The sequence below is a fragment of the Balaenoptera musculus genome, chromosome X (assembly GCF_009873245.2).
Source record: "Balaenoptera musculus isolate JJ_BM4_2016_0621 chromosome X, mBalMus1.pri.v3, whole genome shotgun sequence".
NCBI lineage: Eukaryota > Metazoa > Chordata > Mammalia > Artiodactyla > Balaenopteridae > Balaenoptera > Balaenoptera musculus.
Window position 1 is genome coordinate 113893027 of NC_045806.1, and position 26461 is coordinate 113919487.

A 26461-nucleotide genomic window follows, 5' to 3' on the forward strand; every position below is an offset into this window, starting at 1 on the left:
CGGCTCCGGCCATCAAAAGGTACGTTTGCCCGGCCATAGCATCTTCCTGTGTCTCCGCCGATGGTCGAGAATTAAGGTAAGAGAAGGTGGGGACTTTGGGGGAGGCAGGAGGGATGGGAATTCAACTGGGAAGGAATCGGGGCTGCGGGCGGGGTGGTGGTGGAGGGCATCACATGCTTTGTTCAGTGAGATACAGTCCGGTCTCTTTGGGGTTTTTGTTCCAAGTGATCACCTCTTTGACTCCCCATCCCACCGCCGTGGTGCTGGGTACCATTTCGCAGAAGGGTGGTAAGCACGTCAAGGTAGGCAGCCTGGAAGAAGTCAGGTCAAACCGTTCCTCTTGGATTCCATGTTAAAATATTTGTGCAGAAGACCGGGCAAGTATTTTGATGCCTACTTGGTGTCTTGATATTTTGTGCGTTGGGGAAACTGCAAGTTACAGTGGACTTTTGTAGTTCTGCTGTTAGAATGGCACAGCTGGCAAAGCTTGGCCAAGGCCGAGGGTTTTGTCAGCAAGAGACTTCCGCTACAAAGCCAGGCGTTGATACAGAAACATCTTGGCTAGGAAAGTCCCACCCTTTCTTCTGCCTCGTTGACCTCCCCTTAGTTCCAGCTTTGCGGCCCCCCTTCTCCTAAGTCAGACCCACCCCACCAATTCACTCCCGAATAAAGAGGAGAGCCCTCAAGGAGGCTTCGTGTGGGGATGAAAGAAGTAAACCAGATAACAGTTCTCAGAATTTGAATAGCCCGCAAATACAGATCCTCTCCCCTGAGGTCTGAGTACAGTCCGGAGAACTGCTTGTCAGCTGGATCCAGAGACGTAACCCAGGGCTTTCCTTTCGAGTATGTGTCATGTGTTTGGTGAGGAAAAGAGAGGGGCACGGCTAGGTCTTGGGGTTTATTCAGGATCAGCAGTTGTGTAAGGTCTGAGCCCCCCGGGTGAGGGGGCTGAGATGGTGCTCTGACCTGCTCTATCGCTACGGAGCTAGCCTGTGGTCTCTGGCCACGGGGGCTGGGAGCGTGCTTCACCGCCTGATGTCCCAAGGGTCCGGCCGGCTCTTTTCGTGGCTTCAGGGAGACTTAGCAAAGAGAGGTGGCAGGCTGGGTCAAGCCTGAGCTAGAGAAGTCGCCACTGATGACAGGGTAAGAGGGCAAACCCCACAGAGGCACCAAGCGGCCCTTGCGGTACAGGCTTCCAGAAGATGTGTGCGAGAGCGCATGGGCCGCCTGCCTGCATGCCCGATAGGAAGCCAGAGAGCCGGGTTAGGGTCCTGGCGCGAGTCCCGTGCAGGGGAACGGACGGTTAGCCCCACCAGGTAGTTAGAAAGGGATGGTGAGAAAAGGCCAGACACTGAAGTCAGGGAGACCTGAGTTCAAACCCCAGCTTTGCCACCACCAAGCTGCGTGGCCTGGGCCCTCGATCTCCCTTCTCTAAGCCTGAATTTGCTCATCTGTAAAATGGGGACAAGAATACCTACTTTGAAGGTTGTAAAGATTGGAGAAAGTATATCTGTAGCTTCCGACACAGAGTAGGTCTTCTGTAAACTGCCGCTTTAGAAGAAGGGCTGCATCCACATTTATCATTACCTCGTCATTCATAACACTGTCGCTTTATTTATTTATTTGATTTGCTATTTTTTGGAAATATATTTGATGTATAACATTCTGTAGATTTAAGGTGTACAACATGCTAATGTGATAAATTTATATATTGTCATATGATTGCCATCGTAGCTATAATTAGCACCTCTATCATGATGCATAATTATCCTTTCTTTCCAGTGGTTGAAATAATTAAGTTCTGGTCTCTTAGAAAGTTTGATGACTATAATACAATACTGTTGTCTACTTTCACTGCACTGTGCAGTAGAGCTCTAGGGCTTATTCACTACTCATGGCATGTTTGTTTCCTTAAACAACATCAGTCCTGCCCCCCATCCCCGGGAACGACCATTTTATTCTCTATTTTTACAAGTTTGCCTCTTGAAAATTCCACATATAAGTGAGATCATACAGTACTTGTCTTTGACTTACCGCGTAACGTGCCCAAGGATTACGCCTTTGCTTTATTTCTACAAGTCCAAGTATCTGACGATAATATGTGCTTTTTCACTGAGGAATAATTTGCCTTCAGTGAAATGCACAGATTTTAAGTGTACAGTTTGATGAGTTTTGACAAATGTCTACATCCACGTGTAACCTTCACCCTCTTCAGGATGTAAGACATTTCCAACACTCCTACGAGTTCCCTCTCACCCCTTTCGAAGCCCCACCCCACAGGCGACCGTTGTTCTGACTTTTATCACCATAGATTATTTGTGCCTGTTTCATGTAAGTGGAATCATACAATATGTGGTCTTTTGTGTCTGGCTTTTTTCACTCAGCTTAATGTTTTGGTGATTCATCCGTGCTGTCGGGTGGATCGGTAGTCTGTGCCTTTTTATGGCTGACGAACATTCCATTGTATGAAAGTGTCACAGCTAGTTTATTTATTCTCCTGGTGATGGACATTTGTGTTGTTTCCACTTTTTGGCTGTTATAAATAAAGCCGCTGAGAACATGTAAAAGTCTTTGTGCAGATATCTGTTTTCATTTCTCTTGGTTATATGTGCCTAGAAGTGGGATTGCTGGGTCATATGGTAAGTGTGCGTTTAACTTTAGAAGAAACTGCCAGTTTTTCAAAGTGGTTGTTCCCACGTATTTTGAAATAAGGATACAGTGGATTCATTTTTCAGGTAGTACCTGTGATGCTTACTTAGCATGGTTGTCACCCGGGGGAAACAGATTGACGTGCTCAATCAGAGGCTTCTGGAGAACAGAATCCAGCTGTGACTGAGGCTAGGATTCCGAAAGGAGAACTTTTAAGTAAGGGTCCTCTGCTCACTGCCAGATTCCCTCCTAATGTTTCATCGTAATCTGTTGGCACTTCTGGCAGGACCATAAAAGAACAGGCTGCAGAATTCATACACCCCAACCTCTTCATTTTACCCTAGAGGAATCTGAAGCCCAGAGAGGCCCTGTGATTTCCCCCAAAGGCACACACCCAGCCAAGGGCAAGCCCAGGTCCTCTGACCTCTAACTGGTGTGATTTCCTTGTACTGCGCTTTCACTGCACGAAATGGCATTTCATCACTCAGCCCATTGTTTACTTAGTGTTAGGTGCTAGAGATAAAGAAATGAATAAGAAACGGCCCCCATCCTCGAGGATCTCAGAGACTAGAGAGGGAGAAGAGCTATTAAACTCTAGTCATTTGCATCATATGCATCAGAATGAATAGATTCAAGGTGTCTTTAGCCAGAGCACAGGGCAAGTCAGATTGGATGGCCAGAGGTGACGAAGCACCCAGACTGGTTACTTCCCTGGTAAAGGAAGGCGACGGCCTGTCTCCAGTGCCCACTGTGTGCCTGTCCCCGCCTGGGTGCAAAAGCACAGCCTCTGCCCTCAAGGAGCTCACAGGTAGAATCCAATGATGGAGGCCAAGTTTAAGGCAATTTAGCCAACGGCTGTTGAGCATTTGCTCAATATTAAGCTAGACAGCAGGCACCGTTCTAGGCACAGAGGAAGCGTGGTGAACAGAGTGCTTTTCCCCAATGTCGCCACAAAATATTAGTGTGAGAAGTGTTCTCTGCATTTGCTTCAGAGTATATCTGTCTGGGAGTTCCCTGGTGGCCTAGTGGCTAGGATTCCGGGCTTTCACTGCCGTGGCCCGGGTTCAATCCTTGACTGGGGAACTGAGATCCTGCAAGCCATGCGGCGCAACCAAAAAAAAAAAAAAAAAAAAAAGAATATGGGATTCAAAGTCAATTGGACCTGGATTTAAAGCTCTGACATTTTCTAAATGACTCTGGGCCGAGTATATCTGTCTGGAGGCCTCAGAACTGGTGTTGTTTGTAATTGCTAGTTTCCAAGATGGGGTGGGGGTGGGTGCAGGACCCCATCGAACACAGATTATGGCTTCAGGGGGGAGGGAGAATTTGATGTGTTTGATGCTCCTGCATGGAAGTCGCCAAGGTGGAAAGCAGTGCTTATTAGGGAACCTGAAATTGTCAGTACCCACTGGATTGCTTAGCCAAGCTCTACTGGGGTACTCGTGCCCTTGTTCAGGGGGATCTACATGTGGTTTTCGGGGGAGGCAGGCACTTCCCCAGAAGGCAAGTTACTCCACTCTTTGGCCTCAGTGTCCCCTCCCTCCCCCTCCTCCCTCCCTCCCTCTTTCTTTCTTTCCTTCTTTCTTTCTTTCCTTCTTTTTTTCTTTCTTTCTTTTTCTTTCTTTCTTTCTTTTTCTTTCTCTTTCTTTCTTTTCTTTCTTTCTTTCTTCCTTTCTTTCTTTCTTTCTCTTCCTTCCTTCCTTCCTCCCTCTCTCTCTCTCTCTTTCTTTTTCACTTACCGATGCTCTTCTAATCATGCTCCCGGACAATCTTTTTCATTTGTAAGAGAGGATCCCTTCAGGACTTGGTAGAGCTCTGTCTTGTTTCCTGAACACTACTCAGCAGCTGTGCAGCTCCGCAGGGCCCCAGTGAGAGAGCCTGAACCTTAGGAGCAAACTGCTCGCCCTCAAGGATGCTGCTTCTCCAAACTACAGCCAAGCCGCTTGGAAAAAGAGTGCCAGTGACATGTTGCGTTTGCTCCGCAGCTCTCCCCTGTGTCACGATGGAAGAAGTGAGGAAGACCGCTGTCCAGATGCAGAGCCCTATCAAGACTGAATGGAATTCCCGCTGTGTCCTTTTCACCTATTTCCAAGGGGACATTAGCAGCGTAGTGGACGAACACTTCTCCAGAGCTCTGGGCAATGTCAAGAGCCCCCAGGGACTCAGCCCTTCCAGCCAGAGCGGAGATGTGATCCTGAGGAATGGTGAGCATGTCGGGAGGGTGGGGCTGGAATTACCTATCGGGCTATCACGGAAAGACCAGTTCTGATGCCCTCGATGCTCTTAGACGTGTGTATATTTGGTGAAGGCACGTCACACTGTCTAGTGAGAAGTCACACCTTTTTCTCAGAAGTTTCACATGAAAATGGACACTGTTTAGGCATTTCCCTGGCGGTCCAGTGTTTAAGACTCTGTGCTTCCACTGCAGGGGACACGGGTTCCATCCCTGGTCGGGGAACTAAGATCCCCGCAAGCCGTGTGGCACGGCCAAAAAAAAAACAAGGACACTTTAATCAAATTGATATACCTATTTCCTTATGTCCTCAATTGTGTTAAATGCTGAGCTCACTACTCAGTATACAATAAGAGCGCCACAACTGTTCATTATTAGCACCATTATCTGTACTATTATTATTACTACTACTTTTGTATGACAGGTCAGGAACACCAAAGGACTTGTGATAAGAGCATGTGTGTCCCCCGCATGTACACCCAGCCTCCTCTCAATTAATAGTGGGTGCTCTGGGGAGCAGGGGCAGGGCCAGAGGGAGGCAAATGAACTGTCTGGTGGCGTCCCTCTCCCCACCCTTAACAGCATCAGGGGTGTCTATTGCACAAGCTATTGGGTAATTTTTTTTTAATAATAAGCATTCTTTCTTCTCAAAACACATTTCAAGACAGCTATGTCAAAAGGTGCCGCGCTCACGCGCTGAATGCCCTGCTCGCATTGGAGGATGGACCTGCCTCCAAGTGGGACCTCTGCTTTCAGACGCCAACACTCTGGCTGGCCAGACTCTTTCGGTCTGGACAGGGAGTGGGTGTATTAGCCGATATAGCTTTTCAGAATTTGCTTCTCTCCTAGAAATAACTTTTCCGGTCAGGTGACGTGATTTTCTCAGAGACTCTTGGGACTTCAGGAAACATGTGGAAGGGGGTGTAGCAGCAGCAGGTACTAAAGGAAACACTGGGCACCAGGGGCTGCGTGGAGAGTGGGGAGGTGTGCTGTCTAACGGTGTGCTGAGTACTTCAGAGCACCAGCAGGAATGGCTGCTCTTGAGTCGTTTGGGGAATTGACATGTGGTAAGTGGGATTCAGAGGATCTAACTGGCTCCTGGGAAGGGTCAAGACCCCAGACTCTTCATGCCTAGACAAGTCTGCCCACTTTGGCTATCTGACTCTGGGTTAGTTCTGAACACTTTGGCTTGGATATATTACAATCCCTTCTTTGTCAGCACCAGCAATTCATAGTCCCTCACTTCTTCTATCCTGCTTGCCTTGTAAACCCAACCTGAGATAAAACCAACTCTTGGCTTATCGTCACATTTCTTCGCTTCATTTTGCAGCAAGACTCATAACTGGTGTCCATGGCCTCTCCGTCCTCTTCCTCTCCTCTCCTGCTCTCTGGAATCCACTCCACTCTGTTTTTCATCCTCATCACTCCTTGAAACCACTCTTATCTGGGCTAGCCGGGGACCTCCACTTTCCAAAGCCAAACGGTCCTTCTCTGTCCTCATCTTAGCTGAGCCATCAGCAACGTTTGCTGCAGTCGATCGCTCTCTCCTCTTGCAAATACCTCCTTCACTTGGATCCCATAATGTGACACCCTCCTGGCTTCCTGGTTACCCTCCTTCTCCGTCTCCTTTGCTGGATGTCCTCTCCTCTTCAACGCTTCAACTCCTAAACATTTGAGGGCCCCAGAACTCCGATCTCAGACAATTTCTCTCTGTACACTCACTCCCTAGGGGATCTCTTCCAGTCTCTTGGTGTTAAATATCATCTATATAAATACCGTCTATGTGCTGATCAATCCCAAATGCGTGTCTCTAGCCCAGACTGGATTTCAGACCTATCTACACAGCTGTCTACTTGATACCTTCACTTCACATAGCTAATAGGAATCTCAAACCAAACAGGTCCCAAGCTGAACTCTTAGTCTCCCCGTCACCCTGCTCCATCCGTAAGTGGCAGCTGCATCCTTCCAATTAATTGGAGTCATATTTAACTGCTCTCTTTATCTCATATCCCACATCCAATCCTTCGAACAATTCTGTAAGTTCTACCTTCAAAATATATCCGAACTCTGACCACGTCTCCTCACCTCCACTGCTCTCCCCTTGGTCTGAGAAACCATCTCCACACCCCCGTCCCGGAATTTTGCAGTAGCCTTCTCATCAGTCTCCCTGCTCCTGCCCTTGCCCCGCTTCAGTCTATACCATTAAACTGAAAGTCGTACCATATGACTTTTCTGTTTGAAAGCCTCCAGTAGCTTCTCATCTCACTTGGAATCCAATCCAAGGTCTTTAATGGGGACCTCCCTGGCCTGGGCCCCTGTCATCTTTCTGATCTCATATCTTACCACTTCCCACCTCCCTCATTCCAGTGTAGCCTCCTTTCTCTTTGTAGAACGTGACAAGTACAGTCCTGCCTCAGGCCCTTTGCACGTCCTCTCCCCTCTTCCTGAAATGCTCTTTCCCCAGATAACTGCATGACTTCCCCTTTCTTCCTTCAAGTCTCCATGGGAATGTCATCTTTTCAGACAGGTCTTCCCTGAACAATCTATTTCAAAAATAGAAGTCCCCACCCTGTCACTCTCTGTCTTACCCTGTTTTATTTCTCTTAGCATTTGTCACCATGTGGCATATTATATATTTATGTGTTTCTTAGCTCTTCCTACCCCCTAGACTCTGAATTCTGTGGCAGCAGGGACTCAATCTGTTAACTGATGTTTTCCAAGTACCCAGCCTAATGTCTGACACATGGAAGGTGCTCAATAAATATTTCGTGAATGAATGAAATTGTGATTTGTAGAGCTCTTTTTTTAAAAATAAATTTATTTATTTATGGCTGCATTGGGTCTTCGTTGCTGTGTGAAGGCTTTCTCTAGTTGTGGCGAGCGGGGGCTACTCTTTGTTGCGGTGCGTGGGCTTCTCATTGCGGTGGCTTCTCTTGTTGCGGAGCACGGGCTGTAGGTGCGTGGGCTTCAGTAGTTGTGGCTCGCAGACTCTATATAGCGCAGGCTCGGTAGTTGTGGTGCACGGGCTTAGTTGCTCCGCGGCATGTGAGATCTTCCCGGACCAGGGAACCCGTGTCCCCTGCATTGGCAGGTGGATTCTTAACCACTGCGCCCACCAGGGAAGTCCCCTGAAATTGTGACTTGGATCACAAGGTGTTGATTCTGTCAATGATGGAGTCACTGTAGAGAGGGATTCATTTGGTGTATGGCTTTAGAACCAGGCAGCCTGAGGCGGGACCTGCTTCGCCATTGATTAGCCATGTGATCTCAGGGCACAGCACTTCATCCTTCTGGGCCTCCGTTCCCTCATCTGTAAAACTGAGTATTATTGAACTAGAGAAGGAATCAATGAGATAACGCATGTCAAGGGGCACATAGTAAATGCCATGTAGGTGGTAGTTACTTTTGCGGTGGTGGTGTGAAGGCTTGACGCGTGTTTTTGAATGGCTGCAGAGGGTACGAGGGCCCACCTTCAGAACATCAGGATCAAAGCAGCAGGCCCGTCCCGTCAGCCCCCACGTTGTCCAGGGGCTTCTGCTGGCTGGCTGCTGCCCTGTTTCTTATGCCTTCTGACTTCGCTCTGCATTCTGTGAAGCCCCTGCCCGCCATGGGAACTTGGACATGACCTTATATCTTGCCCAAGCCAGCTTTCCCAGGCCAAACAGAGAGGCGGCTTTCTTCTCCACCTACCTTCTGGGTTGTTGCGTTTTCCATGTGAGAGTCTCACAGATCCCGGGACTGTGAAGATGCGTCTCCCTCGTAGCACGTGGTAGGGGCTAGGCCGATGTTCGTCCGTCCGGCTGCAAATGAAGGAGAAAGCTCGTCTTCCTCAAGGCCTCTTATCACAGTTAGGAGTCAAGTTTCTCATAAGCTCTGCTGCCTCCGGGGAGGGTCCCCTGAAAGAAGGCGGGTCCCCAGTTGTTCTCACTGGAAGTGTTACATGAGATGCACGTAGCTTCGAAAATAGTGGGAAATCCATAAAGTGGTCCTTCATTACTGACCCTTAGCATCCTCTCAGCCTCTGCAGGCCAGCCCCAGGCTGCCTGGCCCTAGTGAGGCCCCAGCTAAGCCACACCGAGAACAGGCTTCCATTCATGGGCTCACCCACATTCTAAGGGTGCTCTGTCAGGCCAAATACGCCAAGCCCAAACACTGAGGCCCGTATGGCTAGGAAATGCCGTTGAATTTCCCGGCTGCTTTCCTCAAATCAAAGTTGTGTTTTTATTTACTTAGGTATAATTTATACTGGCCCTACTTGTAGAAAAGAAAACACAAGCTGAAAGTATCTTTGAATTATCTCCCTTTCAAAAGAAGGACGTTGGGGATTTCAGAGTAGGTAACTCGAGAAGCTTCAGAAGTTACTATTTCTGGGGTCACGGTTCTGGTACACTACCACCCTGTATTCTTCCTGTCCCAGCCTCAAGCCCAGCCCTAGGCCTGGCAACATGCTCAAGGGCTGCTGAGAAGAAGGTATACGTACAACCTGAGCCCTCAGAGGTCTTTTTTTAAAAAAATTTATTTATTTATTTATTTATTTACCTACTTATGTCTGTGCTGGGTCCTCGCTTCCGCGCGAGGGCCCTCCCCGGCCGCGGCAAGCGGGGGCCACTCCCCACCGCGGCGCGCGGGCCTCCCACCACCGCGGCCTCTCTTGTTGCGGAGCACAGGCTCCAGACGCGCAGGCTCAGTAGTTGTGGCTCACGGGCCCAGCCGCTCCGCGGCATGCGGGACCCCCCCAGACCAGGGCCCGAACCCGCGCCCCGCGCACCGGCACGCAGACTCCCAACCACAGCGCCACCAGGGAAGCCCCCTCAGAGGTCTTTTATAGCCAGTCTCCTTCTCTTGTCCCCTCCAGAATCCAGTCGGGGTGGGGAAGAAACACTGGGTTTCTTCCTTCCTTCCTTCCTTCCTTTCTTTCTTTCTATTTTATTTAAAACAAAAATTTTTTTAATTGAAGTATAGTTGATTTACAATGTTGTATTAGTTTGAGGTATACAGCAAAGTGATTCAGTTATACATATATATGGATCTATTGTTTTTCAGATTCTTTTCCCTTATAGATTCTTACAAGATATTGAATATAGTTCATAGAGTTCCCTGTGCTATACAGTGGGACCTTGTTGCTTATCTGTTTTATATATGGAAGTGTGTATCTGTTAATCCCAAACTCCTAATTTGTCCCTCCCTCCCCTTTCCCCTTTGGTAACCATAAGTTTGTTTTCTAAGTCTGTAAGTCTGTTTCCATTTTGTAAATAAGTTCATTTGTATCATTTTTTAGATTCTACATGTAAGTGATATCATATGATATTTGTTTTTCTCTGTCTGACTTCACTTAGTATGATAATCTCTAGGTCCATCCATGTTGCTGCAAATGGCATTATTTCGTTCTTTTTTATGGCCGAGTAATATTCCATTTGTGTGTGTGTGTGTGTGTGTGTGTGTGTGTGTGTGTGTGTCTGTATCTCATCTTCTTTATCCATTCCTCTGTCGATGGACATTTAGGTTGCTTCCATGTCTTGGGTTTCTGTTTTAGTGTGAATATCTATGTGAGGTATAGTCATGCTAGTTGTTTATGGCCCCTGTGAACCCTGATGACTTCGTGTCTTCCTTTCCAATGAGGTAGAGGACTCTGCACTAACTTAACAGGAAGCCACACTGGGTGCCGGGTGCTGTGCTGTAACTGCGTTCACTTCAGTCCTTAAAATCCACTACAATTGATAAGGGTCAAAGCTGGGCAAACAGAATATATGGTGTTAGGAGACAGGAGAGGGGTTACATTTGGAGGGGTTTAGTGATGGGAAAGGGGGCTGAGGGGGGCTTCCGGAGTGACCGTCATATTCTTTTCCTTGATCTGGGTGCTCATCACCCAGTTTGTGAAAAAATTTTCCCCCCAGCTGCACACTTATACTTGTGCGTTTTCCTACATGCGTGCTGTACTTCACAAAAGCACTTTACAATGGGTATTAATAGCCTCACTTTACAGAGGAGGAAACTGCAGCCCAGAGAGGGTAAGTGATGGGATGGGTCACACAGCCCAGTGAGTGATAAAGAATGAAGCCCAGGTCAGTCAGACTCCAGAATCAGTCTCTTTTTTTTTGTTTGTTTGTTTTCAGAATCAGTCTCTTGACTATTCCACTATGTTGCCTTTGTAGACCCTGACAACACCCCAGCCAGAGAGTTAATGCCTATTAGGACTCTCACTAATAATGTTTATAATGACTAATATTTATTCAGCACTTCCTGTGTGCCAGACCCTTTGCTAGGGGCTATCACGTGAATTATATTACTGACTCTTCAGACCAACCTATTGGTTAATTCTCACCATGCCCATTTTCCTGGTAAGGAAACTGAGGCTCAGAGAGGCAAATGACTTGTCCAAGATTCCACAGCTAGTAAGGGGCAGCTGTTCACAACCAGATCATTTGATTCTAGATACTGAGCTCTTAGCTACTTTCAAAATACTAGTACACTTTCTATGTTTAATCTCCTATTTTCAGTTGGGAAAGGGAACCTGGATAATCAGCAAAAGACTAGGTAACCCAGGCAGGAGGCCGTGAAGGAGGGGATGGGACTGAATAGGACCCACCTCCCCAAACTGGGTGCCCTGGAACAGGACTGTCCTCCATAAGCTGTCTCTCTGCCTCTGGTGTTATTTCAACCATCGGCTAATACAAAGAATATCCTCTTTGTTTCTGGGATGAATGAATCAGAGACAAGTGCCACCAGCCAAGATGGCAGAGAGGGGAGAGTCAGTGTGTGCACATCAGGCAGGTCAAAGTTGGGACCTTCGTGGGGCAGGATATGTGTATGTGTTCAGAGGGATCTCGGCTTCAACTTCATCATAAAGCAGGATTTATATTAAAGGCGGAGACAGGGGAGAAAGAAGAAAGGAAGAAAAGATAGGTGGAAGGTAATCAGGCAATTATTTCACAGCTGTGACAGGTTCACTGAGTCAAGTGGGTTCATAAGTTTTTACTTAACTAAATTTTTCTAATCACAAAAATAATGTGTCAAGTTTTGAAACTTTAGAAAACACAGAGAAGCATTCAGGACACAAAACCACATGTGCATCTATGCGCACATACTAAGTTTTACAACCTAACATCATTTTGCACATCATGGCTTGTAACTTGGTTTTTTAACCGACAATAAGCCGTATGTATCTTTATTGCCATTACATGTTCTACTACAACATCATTTTATGGCTCAAGAGTATCCTTTTTATAGATGTGCCAAATCTGTTAAAATTTTCAGACATTTAGATTGTTGCCAGTCTTTCACTATATGTAAATATCACATTGAATATCCTTGTAGCTCAATTTTTGCAGGCATCATTGCTTATATTCTTAAAATAAATTGCTGTAAGTAGAATGACTGCATCAGAGTCCACTCAAATTGTAGGGTTTTGATAGCTACTGACAAATTGCTCCCAGAAATGTTATGCCCATCTGCCCCCTGTCCAGCCACGGGAGTGTGTGAAAGCGCAGGCTCGCTGCATTCTTGCAGTTATGGGAGACAGAACCGGTGAATGAAGTATGAGGCTGAGAATCAGTCAGCTCTATACCTGCTAGCTATGTGTGGCCTTAGGCGAGTTAGTTTAACCACTACTTTCTCATCTGGGTTCCTGTGAAGCTCACGGGAGATGCATCCAGAATGCTAGACAAAGAGCCTGGCCCATAGTAAGTGCTCAATAAACAAAAGCTCTTCTAGATTTACAGTTGTTCCTGCCCACCTCTGATGGATTATTTCTGGGAATGTACACACCAAGCCAAGGCTTGTGAAATCTCTTATAGCCAATACCTACTCCATCCTCCATGTCAGCCCTGAAGCGCTGCGGCTGCCACTGCTTCCCAGGCTCCTTGGCTCTGTCCTTTCCTGCCCTCCCTTCTGTGGTGACTGAGGGCAAAGAGGCTCCTCAGGCCTCGTGCATTACCATTTTGCTTTTTCCTGGTTGATTCTGTGGAGTGTTGCAGACCAGGAGAGAAACCTGTGAATGTGAGCCTCCTCTGCATTTCTAAACCAAAATAATACTAATAGTAACCGCAGCGACAGCTCTCACTTCTTGAGTGCCTACTAGGTCCCGGGCACCATGCCAGGCGCTTTACATGGATTGTCCCCTTCCATCTCACAACAGCCCCAAGAGGCTCCGAGACGGGAGGGGACATGCTCGGTGTCACACATATAGGAGGTGGCAGAGCTGGGATTGGACTCCCAGCCTGCCTGACCTCAAAGTCTGTGCTCTTAGACCCTCTGCGTGCTGCTCTCCTCCACAGAGAAGGATTTAGTGGGGACTGTGTGTGCATGTGTGTGTGTGTGTGTGTGCCAGCATGCCTGTGCACGTGTGAGGGCACACACGTGGGTGTGCCTTCATTACAGTAATGTTTAGTCGGGGCCCACTCTGTGCCAGGCACTGTGCAAGTTCCTGAGTATGTGATGGTGAACAAAAGAGAAGGGATCTCAGTCCTCTTAAAGCTTACTGGCTAGTGGGGAAGACCAATAGTGAGGGAAGGAAGGCAGGAGGGAATCACAGGTTAGGCTTATGTCATGGAGCGGTAAGCAGGGCATAGTCACGGAGAGTAGCCGGCTAACACCCTGGACATTGGCAGTTCAGGGAGAGCCTCTCTGAGGGGGTGACATTGAGGTTGATGTGTCCAGAAACTAGTCTGGAACAGGGAGACGGGGCCACCATGCAAGGGTAGAGTGGAGGGAGTGTCCTCTGGGGTGGAAGCAAACTCTGATGCCTGGAGGTGCTTTCTAGAAGGTTCTGGGGTTCTCAGAAGTGTCTATGGGTGGCATGGGTGGTGCCTCTGGGTTTGCTTAGGACGCCAGAGAATAGCTCGCTATTTTCACCCTAAAAGGGCAGGGTGAGAAATGGAGACTTGCGCCCTCTGAACAGGACCTGGTCTTAGGACCAGAGGCCTCAGGAACGCTAGAGGCATGGATGGGACTAAGAGGCTGGGGCTAGATGCTCAGAGTTGGAGTAGAGGGGATGGAAGCCTTTTGTATTCCTACTGAAAGAAAAATCCAGCCTGGGGGGGAGGGGGAGGGGCAAAATAGGAGAAAGGGATTAAGCGGTACAAGCTACTAGGTTCAAAATAAATAAGTTACAAGGATGTAATGTACAGCTCAGGGACTATAGTCAATATTTTATAGTAACTTTGTATGGAGTATAATCTCTAAAAATACACCTGAAACTAAAATAATATTGTAAGCCAATTATACTTTAAATTTTTTTTTTAAATAAATTTATTTATTTATTTTTGGCTGCTTTGGGTCTTTGTTTCTGTGCAGGGGGCTTTCTCTAGTTGCGGCGAGCGGGGGCTACTCTTTCATTGTGGTGCGCAGGCTTCTCATCGCGGTGACTTCTCTTGTTGCAGAGCACGGGCTGTAGGCGTGCAGGCTTCAGTAGTTGTGGCACGCGGGCTCAGTAGTTGTGGCTCACGGGATTAGTTGCTCTGCGGCATGTGGGATCTTCCCGGACCAGGGCTTGAACCCGTGTCCCCTGCATTGGCAGGCGGATTCTTAACCACTGCACCACCAGGGAAGCCCTATACTTCAATTTAAAAAAAAAGACTAAAGCCACATCCACTTTAAGACATCACAAGATATGAGGTGGTTAACATTTCACAAACACTGCCTAGTATCACCTTGAAGGGAAAAAAAAAAGAATGAGAAAAATCCAGCCTTCCCTAAGTGTCCCCAAAGAGTTCCTTGCCTGCTCTCCATTCATTAGTGTAGGTTGGGGTTTGAGAAGGCAGCAGAGTCTTCCCTGGGGCTCCCTCTCATCTCCCAAGTAACTAAGAGGGGGATCTTGGGTAAGGAAGTGTCACCAGGGCCACTTCTAGCAGTGGCAACCGGGAGCCACTCCAGCGGTCCCCAGGATAGATGGCCGTGGTTGCTGGAAGCTGTTTGCCCAAGCAGCCTGAGAAAGAGGCCCACCAAAATCTAGGGTCTCTGCTCCAAGGGACACCGCACCCAAGCCTGCTCTGGCCAGGTGCTTTCCCCAGGCCACCCAAGGCCCACCATTGGGTTGCTGTGACTTCAGGATTGGGCCACATACTCCCAGCCAAACTGTGCTCCGGTGCACTCAGTGACCAAGTGTGACCTTGGCCAGAGGCACGCCACCCACTCCCCTTAACGTTTCACTCAGAGAATTATGGAAGGGAAGCAGTTTTTAAAAATATTCAAAACGCGCTGGGGCCTTGCCTTCCACTTTTCAAGCGTTCAAAACCTAGGTCTTATGTATGAGATCTGTAAAGCCAGTTCAGATGGAAACTGCCCAGCTATCAGAGGCTACACATTGTTTCTCATTTGTGCTTAGGACATGCTGTACCCTCATTCAATATGAAGCACAAACAGTGATTAGCCTAAGTCAGCTTAATCACTCTGTTTGTGCTACACAGCGCCCTGAATTGCTACTAGCCCGCAGATATCAGTTTGCAAAAGTAACATCCCTCCCCAGGAACAAATCTTCATGTGTTTCCTTGCCCTTGGCTTCATTAAAAGTAGCCACCCGTCACCCATCTCTTGTGAACGATGGGAAAAGTTGGGCAGAGTATCTGTGCCGTGTAGATTAGGGCTTGTTTTGCTGCGGTGGTGGATGGGACACTCCAGTGTCACTGGGCAGACCTCTGAGACAAAATCCAGGCAAACTGAACATTCAGGAGCACTGCGAGAGGCGCAGGGGGAGGGGGGGGGCCAGACAGCCACACCCATGCGCCCCCTTCATTATCTTGGATAGACAAGAACCTCCAGGCTTTAAGCACCATCTGCCAGAGTTCGCTCTCTCCCTCCTCCCCCCCTGCCTGAGTGGGTGTTGAGAATGGGAAAAACAACCGTCCATGTCATGAGCTGCCCGAGACTCTTCGAGAACTCTGATTCAGCAGCTGTTAGAGGCACAATTTGAATAGGGTCTCTGAGACCAAAGGAGACTCCATCCCCACTAGCTTGTCCACAAGAACTTTGCAAGAAGAAACTGAGTCACTGCTTGACCTTGAGCATTTTGCTTTCGCAGGAAGAGGTTCAAGCAACCACTTCCCTACCCATCACTGATCTCTCCAGCTCAGATCCCTACTTGACTAATCTGCTTTGCTAACTTGGTCCAGTCTCTTAACATCCCCATGCCCCAGACCTCTCTTGAAAATGGGGTTTCAATCCCTAGAGTTGTGTGATGCAAGCAAGTGTTAAACCCTTTGTAAAGTTCTGTGGAGTCCTCCTATTCGGTGTATTCCAAACACCAGCTATAAAATAAAGCCAAACAACGGCAACAAACAAACACCAATCACCTTTAATCAAGTAATTCTACTTCTAGAAAAGTTTCCTTGAGGAGCTAGTTGGACGAGGGTACAAAGATGTATATATGAAGATGCTCATCCCAGTGTTGTTAATATAATTGAAAAAATGGAATAACCGAGCTGCCCAAGTACCACGTTTGTTAGTCATGTTACTGCCTTATGATGAGATACCTGCAGCCATTTAAAAAGCTGGTGTTGGCTCTATTCTTTGCTATGGGAGGATGTTTGCGATATTTTAATGATGCAAAAGTAACCTTAAAAACAATATGTGATGTGAAAACAATGCATACATGAATAGAAACAAATCTTAGAAAGAAGTACACCTAAAGGGAGACAATGGCAGTCTCTGGATACTATGCTTAGAGTGATTTTTTTTTTTTTACCTTTTCTACATTTTTTTCACATTAAAAAATAGTATATATTAATCAGAAATAAATTAAGCTAATTCCATTTTGCAAACAATACATAAACCTGTCTTCTAAATCTTTCCTTCCCAGATAGTGACATGCCTCCAAATCAGTGGCGTTTCTCTTCTCAGTGGACAAAGCCACAGCCGGAAGTATCTTTTGCAAATGGTGCCGCCAGCTGCAGCTTGAGTGGATCTGGTCCCATGGCTATGGATCACTATCCAGTGTCCCTGACCGGGAGCCCTTCCATTCAGCCTGGCGAGCTGAGGCATTTCTCCTCCCCCGCCAGCTCCAGCTTCCCAGAGCCTGGCTACCCTCATGCCTTTTCCACTGGGCACTTGGTTCCAGAGCCCCAGCCTGATGGGAAGTATGAGCCCCTCCTGAGTCTCCTCCAGCCAGAGAGATGCCGAACCCATCCTCAGGAATCTGCCTCGTGGGAGGATGGCTACTCTGCCCAGACGTCCGGAAGCATGGGATTGCTCTTCAACCTGCCTTCCGGCTCAGCCCACTGTAAGGAAATGCCTCCAAATACTTGGAGGATTGCCTCTGATCGGTTGTGGTTGCGAGTGAGTTGGCGTGAGATGAGATGTGAAGACTAACTGCTGCCACTCCAGCTATGGGGCTTCTGAGGGACAGAATGTTTTGCTTAAGTTCCATCTGTCTTCACTAGGCTGCGTCGATAGTCACCCTTTAACGACTAAAGGGTTGCATAGATAGCCAGCCAGATGCACTTGGTTCAGAGTATTCACCCTGGTCTGCTGACTTGGACTTACCCTAGAAAAATGGGCTGCTGCCTAAAATCTTAGGGTCCTGCATTCACCTCACTGTGAACTGCCAAATAATTCATTTGTAAGACAGAACTCAGGGATATACCTACAGGCTCAAAACTCTATCCTCCAAACAGGTTGGCAACTTGCAATAATGCCAGACTCCTAGGCAAGAGCAAGGGCCATCTATACCAACAATCTGCTCCACACATTAAAATTCAGAGTGACTGTGGAGGCAGCCCCCTTGCTGCCTGGAGAGCGTCACGGTGCCTGACTGTCGGGGCTTCTGCTCCCAGACCCACACCCCTCCACAAACGAAAGCATCCTTAAGGCTCATTCGCTATTTCATTTACTCACTCACCCCACAGATATTTAATCCTCTGGCTTTCGGTACCCTGGATGAATTTTCTTTTACAGCTCCCTGGTCCATACGTATCTGGTTCTAGTGTTCCATGCCTGAAAGAAATTGCTAGAAGCTGCTTTTACTTCCGAACTAAGTATATATATTACACAAAGGGCCTGTTCAGCCTAGCCCTACCTAAGTCAGGTGCTGTGTTCCATCCTAATGTCGAAAACCAATTCCCTATTAAAATACCACTCCATCATTCCCAGAGTTTGATTAGGAATGTACCTAAAGAGTAAATCATAAAAATGTCATGCTTGGGAAACCTATGAGAATTCCCACCCTAGTACTCTTTTTCAAAAATCTGCTCCTGCTGGATTCAGAGGGACAGATGAGGCCAACTGTGTATATATGCTTGTGCACACACACAGCAGAGCCCTGTCTCAACAGATGGTTAGAACACAGATGGCTCAAATCATCACCTCCCAAACATAACAAGCCCGTGCAGTTCAAATCCAATTCAGCAAAGATTTAGTGAGCATCTACTATATGCCAGGCACATCATGGCAAAGCCACCATGCAGGCATTATCCAATTCCGGAAAGTTCTAGACACATTCTCAAACAAATGTTGATCGCTAAAGTCTCGACTGCTACTGACTCTTCAGACTCACCTACTAATGCAGATATCTGTCGGATTAATTGGTGACTGATGGTCCAGGATCTGTCGAGGAAGTCAGTGACCCTTGATAAGAAACATTGCCTGTAAGATGGGAACAAAATCCAAAGGGCCTTCAAAACAGAAGCTTCTCTGTTTTTGTAACAACTGATAAAATGTCAGGTGTCTATAAATTGAGGACCAGGAGATTTGGGGTCCCTGGGGGGGCTACTGGGCACTTTCTAACCCAGTCCCCGATTTCATTCCCAATCATGTTTTCTTCTTTCCTAGTTAAGAAAATCTATTTCCCCCCTGATGGTGGACCTGCCAGTGCCAGCCTTGCAGTTGAAAGTAAGTATCTGCTTCTGCCTTTGATAGCATGTCTCTGTATCCTGAGAACAAATCCGTAGCATAAAAACCAGGATCTCCAGCAACTGAAATGACCCCCATTTCTATTTAGTATTTTCATCCCTAGAATAGGTTTCATTTTGGTCTCAAAGAGCCTGTGCACTTGGTATCTTGTAAACTGTTTTGCCCATTTTCTAATTTGGCTATAAAAGCAACTCTATTGAGTTCTTTGAGCTGGATTTAAGTGAGATAAGCAAGGTGACGCAGGAAAATGAACAAATTCATAAGGGTTAGCCTGCTCTTTCCCAGATGTTCAGTTTTCAGCCTAGAACATAGGGCCACCCCGGGACTCTGCAGTCAGACAAAATGCCACCTGATACCAAAGGCTAGGACTCTGGGCCCACGCTCAACTTGAAAGTGATGTCAGTAAGAACTGCCAAATGAGGACAATCTCGGGGGTTGACATGAGGATTTTCATGGCCTGGTGTTGAATCCAGCTTCATTACTTACCAGCTTTAGGAACTTAACCACGTTTCTTCACCTGTCCATACCTCAGTGGCTTCATTTATAAAATGAGGATTAAAATAATGCCCACCTCATCAGGTTTCCGTGAGGATTAATTGAAATAATATATGTAAATGCTTAGAATTTACATTCTAATGGAAATTAGCTCCAGTGAGCCCGGCACAACATAAGGCAGCAAAAAGTGCCTTTTGGGAGGGCATCCTGTGTGCCTTCAGCTGTTCTCGGGCTGTGTGTTTGAGAGACATCAAGGGAAGAGCTGCCACCACGGCCCCAGATCTCAGGCACTTTACAGTTTGGTGTGGAGTCGGGGTGAGCACGATATATAGGCCTCCCTAGAATGTCCGCTCCTTGAGGGCCGAAGCTTTGAGGGGTGAACCGCCCCACCCTTAGCACCTGTGGCAGTGCCTGGCGCAGAGGTCAGTGCATACGTGTCAAGTGAATGAGTGCACAGATGCTGGAAACAATAAAAACATCGAAAAAGGAAATGGTAAAAATCTATCTGCTAATAGAGTACAAATTAATTTTGTTTGACGCCATTTTGTAAAACAGAAACAAACAAACAAGCCGCAAATCACCCTCAGGGAGGAATTGGCGGTGCCCAAGTGAGGAGGTAGATTTAAGGTAGCACGGCTTTGTCAGGCTTCATGGAAGTCTCTGCCTGAGGGGATGAGCTCTGCTGGCCTTCTAATGAGTGATATCAGGGTTATCAAGTCTCCTAAGTACTTGTTAAGAGTTTATACATTTAAAAATTGTAAGCCTTAGAATTACTAAAAACTTGATGATTTCAGTTGTTCATAGGCCCAAATTAACAGCAACACCACCTGTGGGTGACGGCTGTGAGCCAGATCCCACACACTGCATCCCGCTCAGTCCCCACAACGACCTTGTGACACGTGTATGAGGACATCCTAGGTGCCTTACACAAGAGGTATCCAGTAAATAGGGATTGACTGACTGAATGAAGGAATGAATATGCCCATTTTATAGATGAGGGGACTGAGTCTCAAACAGGTGAACGGACTCGCCTTAAGATCACACAGCAGCAAGCAGCAGAGGTATTATCTCTCTGCTCTTGCAGTGTCCTACAATCATCAACATTGAAAATTACACTAAACATAAATCATCAAAACAATTCCAACTTAAATCAGGTGTACAACAGTGAAGGTTAGCAACTGGTATGTTTGTTTCACTGTATATGGGTTCACTGTCCATCTGTGGCCAGGACACTATCCTGGAATAAGAGGAGTGGGTGCAGAAGGCTTGGAAAGCATGCAAAGGAGCAGTATTACCTTGAGAAAGGGCCAAGGGGATGAGCCTTCCATGCAGAGAGTAGCTGACAGGAGGTGGGGAATGGGTACCTGACTATGCCAATAGCCCCCATCCCCATTGGCTAGTCTGCAGCTGTGCCTTTGGGCAGCGGAGGCAGCAGGGAGTGGGGACTGGGAAGGGGGTGACTTCCTCAGTGGATAAAAGGACCAGGAAACCCCTTCAAAGCCCATGCTCTTAAGAGAGCACACTGCCAGTTTCCCCATCTTGCCTGATGCTGAGAACCACAGGGGAGCTCGTGAAATGCCCAGATTCTGTGCCATCACTTCCTGGTTGGTAGCTTTGGCGTGGGACTCGGTCACCTCTTTATATGTTTGATTCTTCATATATTTTATATTAACCTGATTTGGGGGGAGGCTTGGTTTTTTGGGTTTTTTTTGGTTTTTGTTTTTGCCCGCGCGGCTTGTGGGATCTTAGTTCCCCGACCAGGGATTAAACCCAGGCCCTGGTAGTGAAAGCGCTGGGCCCTAACCACTGGACCACCAGGGAATTCCCATATATTAACCTGATTTTGAAGTGAGCTGGGTGAACCTTTCAGGAAGGATTTTGGTAGTTCTGAAAGATTTCCTCTGTGAGATCCCAGATAAATATTTGTCAAACGAAGGAAGGCTGAGTCCCCTCTTTCCCCTCCAATATGGCCTAGTCCCCTCATGCAGGTGTCCCACACCCGTGAGGCAGAGACCTTGTGGAGAGAAGAGCGATCTGCTGGAAGGGTAGTTAGTTGGAGAGACCTTTCTGGAGGGGACTCCCCAAAACTGTGGTGCCGAAAGTTTTAGTGAATTTGATTTTTTTTAATCTGTAGAAATAGACACTGATTCATTGTACATTTCTTCAGTTTTTACAGGTAATAATAATATTGACATTGCTATTTGCCAGACACGGTGCTCTTTTATTTACATATATAAATCTAATAGTGTATAAAACTGTCTTGGTCCCTGCTCTCCAGAGAGTTAATAGTCTAGTGGGGAAGGTAGATTCCACCAAAAAAAAAGTAAAGAAGACAAAACAAAATATTTGCAAGTTATGGTAAGTATGAAGGAAGCATACCAAGTGTTGAAATAGAGAAAGATGGAGGCCAACTTTGGATAAAGTGGTCAAGGGAGGCTTCTGTGTGGAAGTGATGTGCAAGCAGGGACCCGAATGAAGTGAGCTTTAGGAAGAGCTGGGGTGGAGATGGAGGGAGCTGCCCTGCCCAGGCCCGGAAGTGAGTGAGGAATGGGCCAGAGCACAGCCTGGAGAGGTCGACTGGGGCCAGGTGACACAGGGCCTTCTGGGTCATGGTGGGAGGTTGGATTTTCTCTTCTAAGTGACTCAGTGAGCCATGGAAGGGTTTGAAGTGTGAGCCAATTTGCATTTATTTATTTATTTATTTATTTTAAGTATTTTTAAAAAATTTATTTATTTTATTCATTTATTTTTGGCTGCGTTGGGTCTTCATTGCTGCGCGTGGGCTTTCTCTAGTTGCGGCGAGCGGGGGCTACTCTTCCTTGCGGTGCGCGGGCTTCTCATTGCGGTGGCTTCTCTTGTTGCGGAGCAGAGGCTCTAGGTGCGTGGGCTTCAGTAGTTGTGGCTCGCGGGCTAGTTGGTCCGAGGCATGTGGGATCTTCCCGGACCAGGGCTCGAACCCGTGTCCCCTGCATTGGCAGGCGGATTCTTAACCACTGCGCCACCAGGGAAGCCCCCAATTTGCACTTAATAAGGTCACAGAAGCCTGCTGTGGAGAGGATGGACTGGAGAAAGGGATGGGAACAAAGAGACCAGTTAGGAGGCCAGAAGCATAGGATGGTAGCCTGTATCAGATGGCAGCAGTGGAGGCCAAATGAAGTTAATGTATTTGAGATCTATTTGGGGGGTTTAGCTCTTCGGTTTCCTGCTTGAGCAGCTGGGTGGATACTGGTACATGTATGGAAATGAGGAAGATTGTAGGAGAACAAAACTCTGACCACGTTCAGTCTGGGTGCCTACAAGACATGCAAGCGGATATCCCTCTTCAACAGTTGTGTATGTAAGTGTGGAGTTCAAGAGGGGAGTCTGGATAAACTTTTGAGATTGTTCAGTATAAAATGACATTGAAAGCCATTGAATGATCACCCAGGCAGAGAAGAGAGAAGGGCAGAGGACAGAGTCTCGGAGTGTGCCAATATTTACAAGTTGAGGGCATGGGGACCCAGCAGATGATACTGAGAAGGAGCGGTCCCTGGGTGGGAGGAGAGCCAGGAGCGTGTGGTGTTACAGAAACGCAGAGAGGAGAAAGTTTCCAGAGAGCATGATCAACTGTGTCAAAGGCTTCCGAGAGATCAAATAAGAGAAGACCAGAGAAATTTCTATCGGATGTGGCACCAAAGATTTTGATAACCTAGTTAAGAGCAGTTTTCGTTATAGCGTGTGGACAGAAGCCAGGTCAGGTGGGTTGAAGAGGGAACGGGAGATGAGGAAGTGGAGACAGTAAATGCCAGTAGCTTCTCGGAGAGCGTAGCATTGAGGGGGGTGAACAGAAATAAGGTGGTAGCTACGGAGACTAGTGGAGTGGAGTGGGTCTTTTTTTTAAAAGAAGGCAAATATTAGAGCCCATACAAAGATGAAGAGATGGATGACAGAGGAGGATGAGGATAAATTCATGGTTGAAGTCACTGAGAAGTTTTGAAAGGGACATGTGGAAGTAGTGACATTTGCTAAGAGGAGGGGTCCTTCTGCCATTGAAAGCAGACAAAAGAAGGAGAATAAGGACACAGATGCAAGTAGATTTGCAGGCTTGTTTGTGGGGAGTCTGAAATGTACTAATTAAACGATTTCTCTCTTCTCAGTCAACTATGAAGGCGGAGATCACGAGTTTACGTGGAAACAGGCTCGGGTGATTTTTGCCAGTGCTATTGGGTTAGTGTAATGCAGAGAAGGCAAACGGTGAGGCCCATCCAGGGTTGAGATTTTGACGAGTGAGTGCGATGGGTGGAGAAAGAGGAAAAGGAGTTGAGGGTATTTGCAAGCGAGTGATTGTAACAAGGGACCATGGCGTGTAAGCTGCTCAAAGAAGGAAATGGAGGCAGATGGAAGGTGCCAGGTAGTGGAGGTTGATGGATTGGAGGATGAGGTTATATAAAATGCGGTGATAAGACTACGTAAGCCAATGACATTGGGACATGGTGGTTGGAGAGCGGATGTTCGAACTTGAGGCGGCAAGGATGCCACCTGTGTAGGCCATGACAAGGTCTAGCGTGGGACCATGGCAAATGGCTGGCTGAAGTGGCATGAACTAAAGGTCATTAGAAGGTGAGGAGAATGACAAGAATCATGGAAGTGAGGCAAAATAAGAATCAATAGCTCCCTACACCGCGGGTGCTGTTTTTATCCTCATTCACAGATGGGAACATGGAGCTTTAGGGAGGTTAAGTAATTTGCCCAAAGTCAAGGTAAGTGCCAGAGTCAGTTTTCTCTGTCCTTGGTCTTACCCACTAAGCTAAGCTGCAGCGTGACCCCACAATGATTCTACTCCCTATAAAGGCACTGCCTCTTTAACAAAATAAGAGCTAATATTTATTGAACATATCTGTGCCACACACTGTTCTAAGGGCTTTACATGTGTTTAACTCATGTAGGAGGTAGGTATCATTAGTATTCCCATTTACCAGATGAGGAAAGTGGGGCTCAGATAGGCTAGGTAACTTGCCCAAGGTCACACAGCTAGGAGTGGTGAGGTCGGTCCGGATTCAAACCTGGGCTCCTTGGACCCCAAGCTGGCTTCTTCCTCATCATGCTTATCCTATTTTTCAGAAAGCCAGTCTCCAGAGAGAAGAAAAGATCTGTTCTTTTACTGAACTCCGGTTTAAAGAAGAGAATTCCTTTTTCCAAACCTGCTTATGGTTTTCTACTGGGAATCCAGAGGGTCTAGAGACATCGCCGTCCTTATCTCTTTCTGCCACAAAAGAGCACTGAGTCCAAAGCAAGTTTCTGTTCTCCCTGAAATTCTATACTTTTCCTTGGCACCTATGCCCCACGTTAGGTTTTGTGTTTTTTTTAACTTTTTAAGCATATAAGATGGTTAAAAGAGATGTTCAGTGGTGGGGAGCATAGAGGCTCACACCCCCTGCACCCACTGCCCTCCTACTTAGAAATCAGCCGCCTTACCCTCCATCAGCTGGGTCTTCCACATCAAGACTGACGGCGTGGTACCCGATGGGGTTGTCCCACTCTTCCAACTGAATAGAGGTTCCAGGAACAGCCTGACACTTTCTAGCCTTAACCAGACTATTTCCATCTTCCCTCTTGCCTCTACAAAAAGCAAAATGGAAATGGAGTGGGCAAGACCCACTGAGAGTGGCTGGAGTCTGAAAGGAAGCTGAAAAGGTCTCAGGCTGGGCCTGATGAATGAGACAGTCACTCGGAAAATTTGATCCCTCATTTCTAAAAAAGTGATTCCAAATAGAATGGCTGAGCAATCTGAGAAGTAACTTGCAAGTAGTTAGTAAGCAAACCACCCCATCCCAAGCGGGGCCTAGAGGAAGCTCTGTATCCAGAACATTTCTTGGATGAGTTCCATGACTTCCTGGCTGCCTTCCCTCTGAGGAGGAGGACCCTGGCAGCCCACAGGTGCTCATCTGCACCTGACAGCCATCTGCAGGGGCCCGCCTGGCTGCCATGAACACGGAACCTTTCCTGTAGCTCTTCCACTGTTAGTGACATCGGGAAAATAGTAACTTTCCTTTCAGCACAGAACCGTTGGGGCCACCAGTGTGGATGCCCACGTGGGTCCAAGACTTGGTAGCAGGACTTCCCTGCAGATTGTTCCAGATGAAATGACAAATTTCTCCGAACTCCTTCATCTGTCCTTCATCTCTCCGATCTGATAGACAGCTCACGGTCCAGTGTGAGCTCGGTACGTAGCCCTGACAACCCTGGAGGTCCCTGCCATCAGCGTTCCCCACGCACACCCCACTTGCTCCCGTGTAACAGCTCAAAGGCTGAATAAGCAAATGACATTTTTGGATTATGCTGTTCTTAATTCTAAATTCTTTCACATCCATGATCTCATGCAAACTTCTCAGCAACCCTAGGATTGACATGATTATCTTCACTTAATACATGTGGATACTGAAGCTTAGAGTTGGCCAATGACCTGCCCAAGGTCACACAGCCAGCGCTGGAACCCAGGTCTGATCTCAGGGCTCTTTTCTCTCCACCATAATATTTATCAAAGGTTACCATCAGGGTGGCTCTTAGATATTTTGTTCTCCCATCTGCTATGTAAATAAAGACCACAGCTCTTGCATGAGTGAATTGGTAACTTTGGCAGTAATACAGTAATTATCTTGTCTCAAGCAGTTTTTCCAGTGTGTTACATAGGTTTCCGAGATTTACTCAGAGAAAAAAAAACTTAACCAGTACATTTTCTCTCAAAGTTATTTGCCTTCAAAAGCCGTGTTCTATTTTAGGTGATGGTTGGGAAAATTCAGGGTGGAGGCTGATTCTAGCACTTAAACAAGTGTGTGTTTATCTTGGCTCGCTGTAGAAAGATTCGTCTGTTAGAAGATAACATGCCCATCAGAACTGAACTCAATATGCTATTTAGGGAAAAGAAAAATGATTCCAAGAGGGCTGGCATTTTGTGTAGCCTGGGTAATCTGATAATATTTCCCTGCAAATCCCTCAGCCTGGAGGCTCTTTCTTGAATGAAGTTGAAAGCAGTAATCAATTTTCCCACATTAATAAAGAGGGAAGAAAAGGTCTCCTGCCTCTGAAAGACCCCTGCTCCTCTGAGACAAGTAAATCCCTCCCCAGATCATCTCTTACTTAATCCTAGACTTTGGTTTCTGTCTTTCTAGATCCATCCTTTGTAACTTTCCCACCTCACTTCCAAAAATGTAACTTGAACAGCATTTCTTTGGCTCACTTTGGCATTTTACTCTTGCTAATTACACA

At 47.1% G+C, this 26461-nt stretch overlaps 1 protein-coding gene across 1 annotated transcript; it reads left to right on the top strand.

The window, feature by feature from the left end:
* VGLL1 (vestigial like family member 1) lies at positions 1 to 25029 on the top strand. Its single transcript, XM_036840402.1, has 5 exons — positions 1 to 76; positions 4635 to 4853; positions 16674 to 17093; positions 18641 to 18700; positions 24317 to 25029. The coding sequence occupies exons 2-5, from the start codon at positions 4652 to 4654 to the stop codon at positions 24358 to 24360; spliced, it is 726 nt and encodes a 241-aa protein (XP_036696297.1). The 5' UTR covers positions 1 to 76; positions 4635 to 4651; the 3' UTR covers positions 24361 to 25029.
* Positions 25030 to 26461: the final 1432 nt, after the last annotated feature.

Coding starts and splice junctions, on each gene's coding strand:
- VGLL1 (XM_036840402.1), top strand. CDS start 4,652: ATGGAAGAAGTGAGGAAGACCGCTGTCCAGATGCAGAGCCCTATCAAG. Junction 4,854..16,673: donor AGATGTGATCCTGAGGAATG/GTGAGCATGTCG, acceptor TTTCCTTCCCAG/ATAGTGACATGCCTCCAAAT. Junction 17,094..18,640: donor GCCTTCCGGCTCAGCCCACT/GTAAGGAAATGC, acceptor CTTCTTTCCTAG/TTAAGAAAATCTATTTCCCC.